The sequence below is a fragment of the Leopardus geoffroyi genome, chromosome E1 (genome assembly GCF_018350155.1).
Source record: "Leopardus geoffroyi isolate Oge1 chromosome E1, O.geoffroyi_Oge1_pat1.0, whole genome shotgun sequence".
Lineage (NCBI taxonomy): Eukaryota > Metazoa > Chordata > Mammalia > Carnivora > Felidae > Leopardus > Leopardus geoffroyi.
The window spans coordinates 25,263,038-25,276,312 of NC_059330.1; the positions used below are offsets into that span (position 1 = coordinate 25,263,038).

Sequence of the window (13,275 nt, forward strand, 5' to 3'; positions counted from 1 at the left end):
ATACTCTATACTCTAAGAATTGACATTTTCCAGTTAATTAGCCATATATTTCAATAATCCTAACATTTTCAGTCTCTTTATACCCAATCTCAAAGAACATCTCAATAAAGCTATTATTAAGAAAATTGTCTCCATTGTCTCCAAATTGCGGTAATTTTAGGATCAAGACCAATAACTTAACTATGAGTTTGTTAGAACTTGATTCTACCTGCAAGATATTTCTTCAGTCTGGCTCATTATAACAACCAGACATTGGTATAAATGTTTGTGGAGCTGACAGAGGACGTCAATGAACACTAAAAACTTTCTGCCTTTCACTTTGGTTGATACTGAAGTTGTTCTACAGATTTTTACATAATTATCTAGGACCAAAGGGATGTCAACCTTAACATTCATCAAGATCACAGATACTCTTTTGCTAGAGACATTTTTGGGGGACAATTCTTGGTTGCAGTTTTATTCCATGGGACTATCAGAGGATAAATTTCTTTTCAGGAAAAATGTTCTGAAGTTCTTCCAGCAAACTGTCTATGACCTCTACAAAGAATTATTCTAAGATTGAAGGAAATGATCATGAAAATTTGTTAGCAAAGAAAGTGTATGTGCATGTGTAAGAGAGCTAAAACAGGCATGTGCACACATTAATGTAAGGAGTTAAAAATGAAAGGGAGGGGCGCCTGGGTGGCGCAGTCAGTTAAGCATCCGACTTCAGCCAGGTCACGATCTCACGGTCCGTGAGTTCGAGCCCCGCGTCGGGCTCTGGGCTGATGGCTCAGAGCCTGGAGCCTGTTTCCGATTCTGTGTCTCCCTCTCTCTCTCTGCCCCTCCCCCGTTCATGCTCTGTCTCTCTCTGTCCCAAAAATAAATAAACGTTGAAAAAAAAAAATTAAAAAAAAAAAAAAAAAAAAAAAAAATGAAAGGGAGTCTGTGTTGATGGAACAGTCCTGTATCTTGATGGTAATGACATCTTATATGAATCTTTACATGGAATCAACTGCATAGAAACATACACACGCGTGAGTACATGTAAAAATTGTTGAAAATGCAATAAGGTCTGTAGTCTACTTAACAGTACTAAACTTGGGGGCACCTGGGTGGTTCAGTTGGTTAAGCGTCCGTCTTTGGCTCAGGTCATGATCTTACGGTTCATGAGTCCGAGCCCATCAGGCTCTGTGCTCACAGCTCAGAGCCTGGAGCTTGCTTCAGATTCTGTGTCTCCCTCTCTCTGCCCCCCTGCCCCCCACATATCTCTCTCTCTTTCTCTCTCTCTCAAAAATAGACATTAAAAAAAATTTTTTTAAATAGTGTTAAAGTCATGTCAATTCTTGGTTTTGATATTGTCTGTGAATCTATAATTATTTCAAAAAAATTTTTTTAAAGAAAGTAAAAAGAAGGGTAAGTAACAACTTTAATAAGTAGTTGCCTGAAACATACTTATCTATGTAGATTTGTAAAAAATATATAAAATGTTATGCAGGGGTGCTTGGGTGGCTCAGTCGTTTAACTGTCTGACTCTTGATTTCAGCTCAGGTTATGATCTCATGGTTCATGGGTTCGAGCCTCATGTCAGGCTCAGTGCAGACAGAACAGAGCCTGCATGGGATTCTCGATCTCCATCTTTTTCTGTCCCTCCCCCATTCGCGCTCTCTGTGTCTTTAAAACAAACATTTAAAAAAATTTCTTTTTAATGTTTATTGCTTATTATTTATTTTTGAGAGAGAGAAACAGAGCACGAGTGGGGGAGAGACAGAGAAGGAGACACAGAATCCAAAGCAGGCTCCAGGCTCCAAATTGCCAGAACCAATGCGGGGCTCGAACTCACTAACGCGAGATCATGACTTAAGCCAAAGTTGGCTGCTTAACTGACTGAGCCACCAGGCACCCCCAAATAAACATTTTTTTTAATGTTACACAAAATTTAAACAGTATTTTTCTCTGTATATAACAAACAAAACCTTCTCAGACTCCTTCCCCATATGTTTTCAGTATTCTTGTAACATCCCATTAGGAAATACAGGATTACCCTCATTTTAGAGACTGAAAAACTGAGGCCTTAAAAGGATTAAGTCTCATGCCACAGCATATGGTAAGCTGGTGAAAGAGGCTGGAGGCAGCAGGACATGTTAGCAAAACATGTGGTAAGGAATTTATAGATGCAGGATTCTAAACTTTTAGTACACTACCAGCTATGTGACTTGAGCAAGTTCTTAACTTTTCTGAATCTTTCATTTGTAAAGTGCCATTAATACCATCACACCACTGGAACGTTATGAGGATTTGGAAAATATAACATTTAAATGCCTACTTTAGTGTTTGGCACAAAGTTAACATTCAATAAATCACACCTAATTTTTCTGATGTTTTTCTCAACCTCCTTATGTAGACTTTGGGAATGTTCTGGTGTAAGTAATCCTTTATCATTAGTAGGTTTAATGAGTCATGTCCTACAATAAAACACTCCTCTATTTTACTATTACTTACCTAAAACAAAGCCAACCTGAATGGCTTTTTCTTTTACTGCAGCATCAGATTCTGCTATGTAAGAGCACCGCCTACTGAATGAGTAGGCCAAGACTGAAGCAACTTTCACACCATGATCCATCAAAGCCTGGAAACAATGATGAAGCAAATGTCTGAAAGAGAAGAAAAGATTATTTTATAAAGATAACATATTTTACAGTTTTAGAAAGTGCTAGCTTGATTTTTATTTTTTTTTAAGTTTATTTATTTATTTTGAGGGAGAAAGAAAGAGAACACATGTGCATGGGTGTGCACAGGTGTGTGCAAGCAAGCAGGCAAGGGGCAGAGAAAGAGGGAGAGAGAGAATCCCAAGCAGGATCCACGCTGGGAATGAAGGGCTTGAACTCACGAACTGTGTGATCATGACCTAAGCCCAAATCAAGAGTTGGACACTTAACTGACTGAGCACCCTGGCGTCCACTAGCTTTCTTTTTAAAAAATAACACTACCATTATTTTCCAAGATGGAATAAGATACAAAAAACTTTCTGCCTTATGAATTATGAGGCCATAATAATCCATAATTTAGCCTAATATTTTTATTCAGTAGATCACTGTGTGTTCCTGTATGTGTAAACAAACGTCAATAAAAAAGAATAAAACTAACTTTTCTTTTTTAAAAATTATTTGAGAAAGAGAGAGAGAGAGAGAGAGAGAGAGAACACGAGCAGGGGAGAGGGGCAGAGGGAGAGAGACAGAATCCTAAGCAGGCTCCACACAGTGTGGAGCCTGACGTGGAGCTCAATCCTACAACCCTGGGATCCTGACCTGTGCCAAAATCAAGAGTCCCTGAGCCGAAATCAAGAGTCAGATGATCAACCAACTGAGCCACTCAGGCACCCCTAAAACTAACTTTTAAAAACCAAATCATCTTATAATTCAATAATAACCCAATTTAAAAATGGGAAATGGATTTGAATAGAGATTTCTCCAAAGAAAGTATACAAATGACCAATAAGTACAAGAAAAGATGCTCAACATCATTAGTCATTAGGGACATGCAAACCCAAATCACAATGAGATACCACTTCACACCTGCTAGGATGTAATCATTATTCTAAAAAAGTGATGACAAAAATATGTAAAAATTGGAACTCTCATACATTGATGGTAGGAACATAAAATGATACAGCCACTATGGAAAACAGTTTAGAGTTTACTAAAAAAATTAAACAGAGTTATCATATGTATACACCCTTAGTTATATACACAATTGAAAACATATGCCTACACAAAATCTTGTCCATAAACGTTCACAGCAGTATTATCATAATAGCCAAACAGCCAAAATGTTCACCAACAGATGACTAGATAAATAAAACACAGTATATTCATACAGTGGAAAATTACTCAGCCATAAAAGGAAAGAAGTACTAATACAAGCAACACCATGAATAAACCTTTCAAACATTGTAAGTAAAAGAAGCCAGTCACAAAAGACCATATACCATATGATTCTCTTTTCTAGAACAGGTAAATCTAGAGACAGAAAATTGATTAATGGTAGGCTGGGGGTAAGAGGAAATAGGAAGTGATTGTTAATGGGTACAGGGTTTCTTTATGGGGTGATGAAAATGTTCTAGAATTAGATGGTGGTGATGGTTGCAAAACCTTGTGAATATACTAAAGACACTGAATTAATTATATAATTTAAAATGGTGAATGTGGTGGTATGTGAATTATATCTTAATAAAAAACTTTTAAATAACAAAATTGTAAATACCAGAATCACTGCTTTGGATAAAGGGGAAAAAAGTCAAACTACATGCTTTTAGTTTCACAAATACATTAAACACTTACCAAGGGATTTTGACTTGGTGAAAGATAACCTGAGAGATGAAAGAGAGGTATTCCACTAAATGTTTACAATGGCTACGTTTAGAATTGTATAGAGAAATTTAAATTCCAGAAAGGTAACCTTTTCTTAAAGAATGCTTTTTTAAAAGTTTTGCTATAGCCTTCTTTTACCAAAATGAAGTTCTCATTTATTTATTTTACAGATTAATTTTAATTATTCAACTAACCAAAAAGTTTCTCTACAGTACACAGGCCACATTTCAAAGTTACCTCTAACAGCGAAATTATATTATTTACCTATTATTTTCCTCTCTCAAATACAAAATCCATGAGGAAGAGATGTTGTAGAACTTATTCACAGCATCTTGAACAGTACCTGATTCGTACTAGGCATTGAACAAGTATATACTTAGTTAATTTGTTGAACAAATAAAACAACTTGGCAATATTCATATTAGAAATTAGCAGTATTTTGTAAAACTATATTCTTATTTTCCTAGAAGTGTGGGTTAGGAAAAAGAAATAGCATTTAAAGCAAATTTCAGGAAGAATGCTAAAGAGAACAGCAAGTATATAATCAAAGGCTGTGTCATCTATACTTGTATGTGGCTCCACCACATGTAACAGCCAAAATGGGGAAGATGAATTCAGTCTCCTTTTCTTGAACACAAAAGCAAGGTGGTAATGATGGTTTCACAACAATGGGTAGGTAGGTACTTAATGTCACTGAATTGTACACTTAAAAAGTTACAATGATAAAATTTAGGTTATGTATAGTTCACTTACAATTTTTAAAAAGTGTATTTACCTTTTATCCAAAGCTCTCAATACTTTAGCAAAAACTTCCAATTCACAAAATTCACTGCCCAGTTGACATAAGCGTCCCTGTTGGTAAAGCTGAAATGAAAAATAAAAAAGGTAATTAAAAATTTTTAATTTAATTTTAATTTTACTTTAATTATACTTCTAGATATAATTTGATGGACTTAACATTTAATGAATTTAATGGGTACTACCCAAAGTCAGTATGATTCCACAGCAATAGTAAATTAACAAGTTTTTACAATTCATACAAGACATTTTAATAGTTGTATATAAAGTTAAAAATTAACATTTAAAATTAATTTAATTTAAAAATTAGTATCTGGTACATGTTAAATTCTACAAAGTGCTATACACTTATTAAATAAACATAAAAAGTTATGGTCAAGAAACTTTTAAAATTAACAGATCATGTCTAAAGTAATCCAGGATGGGGGGGGGGGGGGGGCGGTGCCTGGCTGGCTCAGTCAGGAGAGTGTGCAACTTTTGATCTCAGGGTTGTGAGTTCAGGCCCCACATTGGGTAAAGAGACTGCTTAAAAATAAAATCTTAAATAAATAAAGTAATCCAGGATGAAAAAATAAATAAATTAAAATAATCCAAGATGGCAGGATTTCTAATCATGTCACAATCCCTTACTCATTTTGCCTTTTTAGAACTTCTTTTAAAAGTAACATTTTAACAAATGTGTTCAATGTTTATCACAAATAATATATGCACATGGTTAAAAAGAGACAAATACTACTGTCCCTCCTTCTCCCACTCCAGCTTCACCAAATGCTTTGAATTTTTATATGCTATATAAATATAATGCCTTAGAAGGCTGGAATTTTATCTTATTCACTTTATATTACACTTAACTCTTAGCTCAGTTTACAGAACAGGGGTTTCAAAAAGAAGACAAGATCTAGAGTTCATGTGCCAAAATGGGCCAGTTAACTTTGTGCTGGGAAAATACACTACAAACTCAATCAACTAGTTCTTGGGCATAAATCACTAGTCACAATGGAAGCCAGGTCAAATTACATAAGTATATTAATGCAAATCAATAAGGACTGCTGTGAAAAATCCGTAACAATTACCGAAGAGAAGAGATAAGGGGCTACCACATGCCCAGGAAGGGGAAGCAAAATGTCATCTTCACATAAAACGGTTGGATACTCTTATTAACAGTAAACTTTCGTAAGGAAAGATTTGCTAATTTTAGAGATGATTATGTTTTCTGCTACAGTAAGAGCTTCTGGGAATGTAAACAGTAAAATTCACTATTATTAATCACTGTCATATTTACTTTGACTATTAACCGACAGAGAATAACTCAGAAAATAAAGTTGAGAATGTATGACCTAATCTGTATTTGGAAGCTTAACAATGTGGTAAGTTTTTATCTAGGGCAGAAAAGTAAATCTACTTATCAAAATAAATATATATACACACTCCCAAAATGGTATAATACAAAAAAACCTCACTTCTTACCAAAATAACTTATCATTAGCAAACTTAAGGCTTAGAATTTCTTTAAGATAGGAGAAATGAAAACAAGTTATACAACCTTTTTGCCTGTACTCACCAAAGACAATTAAGCTTTGTATACATTACAACTCATCGTATGCCTTTAATGACTGAAAACTGGTATATCTTACTAAATGGGATTTGAAATTAAAATTCTGAAAAGTTGCTTCCTTAGTTACAATGTAAACATGCCCTTATTAACACAAGCCCCTCCCCCTTTTACTCTGTTCAATTTTTCTAGCTAAAAATGGGTTCACATTTAAATTCTGGGAAGAGGGTAATGACTTAATTGTTTCCAATTATCCTTACTAGGTTTATCCAAAAATGCAAACTTAGACATTCTGTGAATGGGATTTGTGGATACTGATCCAGAATAAAAATAGCATTTAGTTCTTAAAAAGATCTAATATGTGCCAGGCATTGTTCTAAGTGCTTTACATAAGTAACTCACTCTATACTTTCACAGATAAGGAAATTGAGGCATACAAAATTAAATAACCTGCTCAAAATCATACAACTAAAAAGGGGTAAAGCACAAATCCAGCCCCTGGCAGTCTGTCTTTACATCCATGTTCTTAATAATGTACACTACACTGCCTCTTAAAGATAATCTATCAGGAAGGAAGAGTATATATAAAAAGAGTAATTTTTAGCTTGGTTGGGGGGAGTCGGATGGGCTAAATGGGTAAGGGGCATTAAGGAATCTACTACTGAAATCATTGTTGCACTGTATGCTAACTTGGATGTAAATTAAAAATAAATAAATAAATAAATAAATAGGGTAATTTTTAACGTTTTTATAGAAGACTTAAAGATTTATTCTTTCATAGATTCATACAGCTTATAGAGTAGAGCTTGGAGGAAACTGAGGCTCCAGATTCCTTGGTAAGAATTCTGATTAGATTTTTAAAAATCTGACTTATTTAGGGGGTGCCTGGGGGCTCAGTTGGTTAAGGTAACGATTTTACAGTTCGTGAGTTCGAGCCCCACATTGGGCTCTGTGCTGACAGCTCAGAGCCTGGAGCCTGCTTCAGATTCTGTGTCTCCCTCTCTCTCTGCCCCTCCCCCGTTCATGCTCTGTCTCTGTCTCAAAAATTAAAAAAAAATTTTTTTAAATGTTAAAAAAAATTTTTTATAAAATTTTTTTTAAAATCTTACTTACTTCAGTTCATTGTTAAGTATTTCATATTATATTCTGTACCCAATGAATAACAAGGCTATTAAAAGACTATCAACTTTTGGTTCTTTAAGGGAAAATAGTTTATTTTTAGAAGTAGGTAAATTACCTCCCAAGAGATATAAAACCAGACATTATAATACAACTAAAACAATACTGGAAAGGTATGAAGACAAACCAATCAATGGAACAAAATGCAAACTTCAAAAGTAGACCACAGTATGTGTAAAAAATTAACATGATGAAGAAAAAAATTTTTTGATCACTGAAGAAGGAGCTAACAAAGAGTGCATAAAAATGGGGAAAGAAGGAGCGCCTGGATGGCTCAGTCGGTTGGGCATCCGACTCTAGATCAGGTCATGATCTCAAGTTCCAGGTATAGGCCCCATGTGGAGCCTGCTCAAGATTCTCTCTCTCCACCCTTCCTGTGGGTGCATGCATGTACTCTCTTTCTCTTTCTCAAAACTTAAAAAAAAAGGGCGGGGGGGGGGCACCTGGGGGGCTCAGTAGGTTAAGCATCAATCAGACTTTGACTCAGGTCATGATCTCACGATTAGTGAGATCCCTTTGTCCCCCGTCTGCCCCTCCCCTGGCTCGTGTGCATGCTGTCACTCAAAAATAAACATTTAAAAAAAGAAAAAAATGGGAAAGCAAAGTTAGATGTCTCCTAATAAAATATAGTAAAAATAAATTCCAGACTTAAATGACAGCAATATTAAAAGCTACTTGGTAAACACTGCCTTTTGAAACATATCACAGGCAAAAATCATAGAGATAAGTGATTACATAAAACCCTAAAATGCCCAAGAATATAAAATATTATAAATAAAAAATGTAAATACAACGAAACCGAGTAAAATATTAGTAACACACATATATAAGAATTAACACCTTGAAGATACAAAGGGATGGAATTCCTGGTGATGTTTTAGAACAGACTAAAGTAAAAATCTTATAACATACTGAAGGAAAAACTACTGCAAGGGCAATGCAAGCCATCCCCAAACCCAGAAAACTCTTTGGGAGATAAAGATGGGGATGAAAGTCTTCCTTAACCAGAGGGATTTTTAATTGGTTGCTTTCCCAGCCAATTCAAAATCACCACAGGCTAAGACTGAACAGCTTAGTTTTGACATCAGATTAGCATACAAAATAATCTTGGCTAATTCCCAACAACAGAAACTTGGAAAGGTTTAGAAAAAAATATAAAAGAAAGTGAATTCAAACTATGGTCTAAGAACATACAGACACAATCTATGAAACTCATGTACCTCACTCATGTTTGAAACTGTTATCCCCTCTTGAAGAGTCAGTAAAGAGCAAAAATCTTCAGAAATGAAAAGCAGTTGTTATCAAAGAAAAATTACCATGACACGTAAAAATGAACAAGTTTTAGAAAAATTTGAGCAATATAAGCCCTCTTTTGTTTTTAAATTGTTTATCTACCATTACATATGTGTATGTTTTTTCAAAAGCTGGACAATATTCAATAAACTGCACATCTGTGAGACAGGATTTATATTTCAAATCGTTCACTTGGATTACTGAAAAGGTTAGGTAGAACTGGCTTCTCCATTACCACTCTTGTCCTCTTCTAATCAATTCCGCACAGCAGCCAGAATGATCTTTTAAAAATGTAAATTATTTCATGGCATTCCTTGTTTAAAACTTTTCAATGGCAGCCTCAGTTTGAACATAATTCAAAATTTTTAATATGGGCTACAAGTCTCTAAAAGTTATCTGACTCCTGCCTATTTTTCAAACCTCATTTTTTACCATTCTTTCTCCCTGTCTCCTATATTCCTGCCACATTAGCTTTCTTTTAGCTCTATCTCACCTTGTGAGTTTTGCACACATATGCTACTGCCTCCACATGAAGCACTAGTACCATGATTCTTTGCCGGGTTAATCTATAACTCTTCCTAATGGTCTCCACTAATTTGTCACCTTCTCATAGAGACCTGCCCTTTACTCCCCAATCTAAATTCTGTTCCCTGTTATACTTTCTCATGACACACTGTATTTTCCTCCATATCAGCATCAAGACATACATGCACACATTCACTAAACTTGTTCAACATGTCACTCCATTACACTCTACACTCCGTGAGGTAACCACTGTTATCACTATACCCCCAATACCTAGCACATTGCATAGCATTAGCTAGATATACATTCAATGCTTTCCGAATCCATAATCCAAATTGGTAATGATCTACTTTGGATGGAACTCAATCTCAGAAGAAACAAACAAAAATATCAAGACACAGTCTCTATTCTGAAGTTTACAGTTAGAGAATCAAATATTTAGTATTGTTATTCTATCATTATTTATTGAAACTGCCCAAATTTAGCTAAAGAATTCAACACTTAGGGAAAAACCCCAGCTATAACATAGTTAGTTATTGTCTCCCAACCACACTGTGAGCACCTTAAAGAGAAACACTGATTAGGCATAATCTTATGTCCTTTCTCCATAGTACTCTATACAATAGAGCTCATACAATAAACTCTGAGAACAAATTTCAATGCAAACTTCATACACTAGTGTACCCTAGCGATGAAGAACATAAACTGCCAGTACCTAAATGCGAAAGTCAAGAACAAATTCTAAATAATAGATGCTTAAGTTGATAGACAAAAATAGATGTTTCCTATTAACATCTGATCTTTTACCAAGTACCCTGGCATATTCAGTACATGAAACTCATGGCTTACTGAACCTGTTTTATCTTTGTCATTTTTCACGTCAAAGGCAAGAAAACTATAGCTAGAAATATTCTACTTATTTTCTCATTAATAAATATCAGGAACATTTGTGTAAGACACTGTGCTAGGTATCAGGGATATATTAGTGACTATGGTCATCACAGGAATACAAAGTAAGAGTTGTTCTCTGATCTCAAAAAATGTGGAATCTGTCAGAGCAGAAAGATAATGCTCATAGATTATACAATGGAGGTAAACAGAGTGTTTTAGTATCACAAATGAAGTAACTACTCTAAGAAGAATTTCAGCTGAGTTTTGAAGACAAACCGGAGTAAAGCTTCTGGCAATAGGCAGATGACAGCGACACATATGAAAACCTTCCAGCTCTTTTCCAAACAAAAGGAACTGCTGAATAAAGTTATCAGAAAAGAACTTTTGGATAAATAGCTGAGTTTGAAACCAAGAGCAAAAACTTCACAGCTGTCAAAACTCAAAAACAGCTGGGAAGGAAGAAAAACAGGAATAGTTTATACCTCTGAGTGGTTGTGGGTAGAGTACAAAACACCAGATAGGAAGGAGTCCAGACAGCAGATCCTTGTAAGCAAAGGGACTTGGAGCTGAACTACCTGCCTAAACCAGGAATAAAAAAGTCAAGAATATCCACAGCCTTCAAAGTCTGCAGTGAAAAACTGAAACTTCAAACCTAAGACACATAGGACTATGCAGTCCCAATTCATACTACCTAAATGATTTACAGACCCCAAACCCAAAACTTGGTATTAAAAGCTGAAATCTGAAATCAGTGAAACCCATGAAGCCCCCACAGAGACAAAGACTAAAACATCTAGAAGGGATGATGAAAATGTTTTATATCATGATCACTGAAATCCAGGCTACAGGAAAACTATGTACTGTCTGTAAGACAAAAGATTCTCTTTCTTCAAATAAACTGCAAAGATAAGAAAACAGATGGAAAGGCCACCTATAGATCAAAAAAGACTTAAGAGATCAACCAACAGCCAACCTGTAGAACTTATCTAGATCCTGACCCAAATAAGCAAACTGTAAAATTACATACAAATTTCACATTTAAAACTGAAAATCGAATAACTGTATATTCAGTAACAGTAAGAAACTACTATTAAATTTTTTAGGGGTTGTAAGAGTAAGGTGGCTACTAAAACATTAGCAGATGAAATTATATGATGCCTAGATTTGCTTCCAAATACTATAGGAAAGGGGGATGTGGTAGAACAGATTTACCAAGACTGGCCAAAAACTGGTAACTGTTAAAGCTGGACAACAGACACACAGAGGTCTTCTATCTACTTTTGTATTTAAACTTTTTAATAAAAGGTTTTTAAAAAAGAATGTCTCCTTTATCTCTAAACAAATGTATCCTTCACCTCTAAAATAAAAGAAAGTAGCAAATTGTTCTATTTAATACACATGTACTATCTTCACTCATAAGATATATTTACTCGAAAAATTCTCTAATCTCAAAATTCATCTGAAATGTAGCTCTAAAAAAATTCACATTGTAATATAATATTTCCTTTGCTCGTATATTGTATATAATATAGTAAATCCTGTAACTGATTACATTGGGGTCTCAGATTATAAATTCTTGGATTAAAGTGTCACAGAAGTATTTTAACATAATACACACATAATTAAAAGGTAAATGCTTTCTTTTGAAAACAACACTTAAATGTCTTGCTTCTTATTAACATTTTAATTTCTTAGCTGCTCTACCCTCATTGGTTCCATGTCATACTTTTTTAAATTTAATTCAACTGACCAACATGATTATTCTTATCTTGCAGGGCAAATGCTTTGCTTATTGGCAAGTAAGTCAAGAGGTTAATACACTCATATTATTAAAAAGCACAAGAAACAGTTAACACTCAAATAAGAGGGCAACCCTTTACTAAAGTTTAAATATGCTGTCCACATATGAAGATGCTATTATATCCACATCCATTTAACAAGAAACTAAGAGTTTTTTCCCCAATCATTATGAGGATGAAATCAGGTCTAGTATACAGATTCTCTAACTCTATCCCTCACTTGAGGGGGTCACTTGTGTAATTTACATGAGTATGTTAATGGTGGAAGAGGCTACCATGATATAAATGATCAAAAAATCTGGGTTAGTAGTAATACCTAACAACGATAACCAGCCATATGTAAGTCAATATGTGTCTGTGATCTCTATTATTTGATAAGAAGTTTCTCAGCTTCTCAAAGCTTCATTACCAATCTGCGGTGAAAATTAGGTCTATCCAGGAGGCAGTAGAAAGACAGCAGTATAGTTCTAAGAAATACATTCTGTCTCTATATGGAAACTCATTCTGTATTGTAGGTAACCAACTTTAAACAATTTGCTTCCTCTGACTTAGAATAATTACATGTTTTTAGAAAAATTAGAGAATATGGAAAATAATGTATAAAAAGGAAAAACATTCACTCAATTTTACCATCTAGTGAAAATCACTATCAACATAATAGCACATTTCTTTTCAGTCCTTTTTCTTACTGATTTGCAAGAGCCTTGAGTATGTTTCATAAACTTTAATACTCCATTATGTAAATTAAAACCTTTTTCCATTTCACATTTTTAAAAATTTGTATTTGAGAGAGACACAGAGAGCATGCAGGGGAGGGGCAGAGAGAGGGAGAGAGAGAATCCCAAGCAGGTTCCATGCTGTCAGCAGGGAGCCAAATGTGGGGCTCAAT

The 13,275-nt window shown here is 34.8% G+C and overlaps 2 protein-coding genes across 2 annotated transcripts in view; one reads left to right on the forward strand and one right to left on the reverse strand.

Moving 5' to 3' along the window:
* CE1H17orf64 (chromosome E1 C17orf64 homolog) overlaps nt 1-13,275 on the forward strand; it is a 72,989-nt gene that overhangs the window by 47,158 nt on the left and 12,556 nt on the right. The gene's annotated exons all lie outside the window — the stretch shown is intronic.
* The window catches only part of APPBP2 (amyloid beta precursor protein binding protein 2), a 52,688-nt gene that overhangs the window by 25,997 nt on the left and 13,416 nt on the right, over nt 1-13,275 (reverse strand). The window contains exons 2-3 of the mRNA XM_045488184.1: nt 5,125-5,213; nt 2,482-2,633 (exon numbers count right to left, since the gene is read on the reverse strand). Of these exons, the coding sequence (XP_045344140.1) occupies nt 2,482-2,633; nt 5,125-5,213 (241 nt within the window). The remainder of the gene's footprint in view (nt 1-2,481; nt 2,634-5,124; nt 5,214-13,275) is intronic.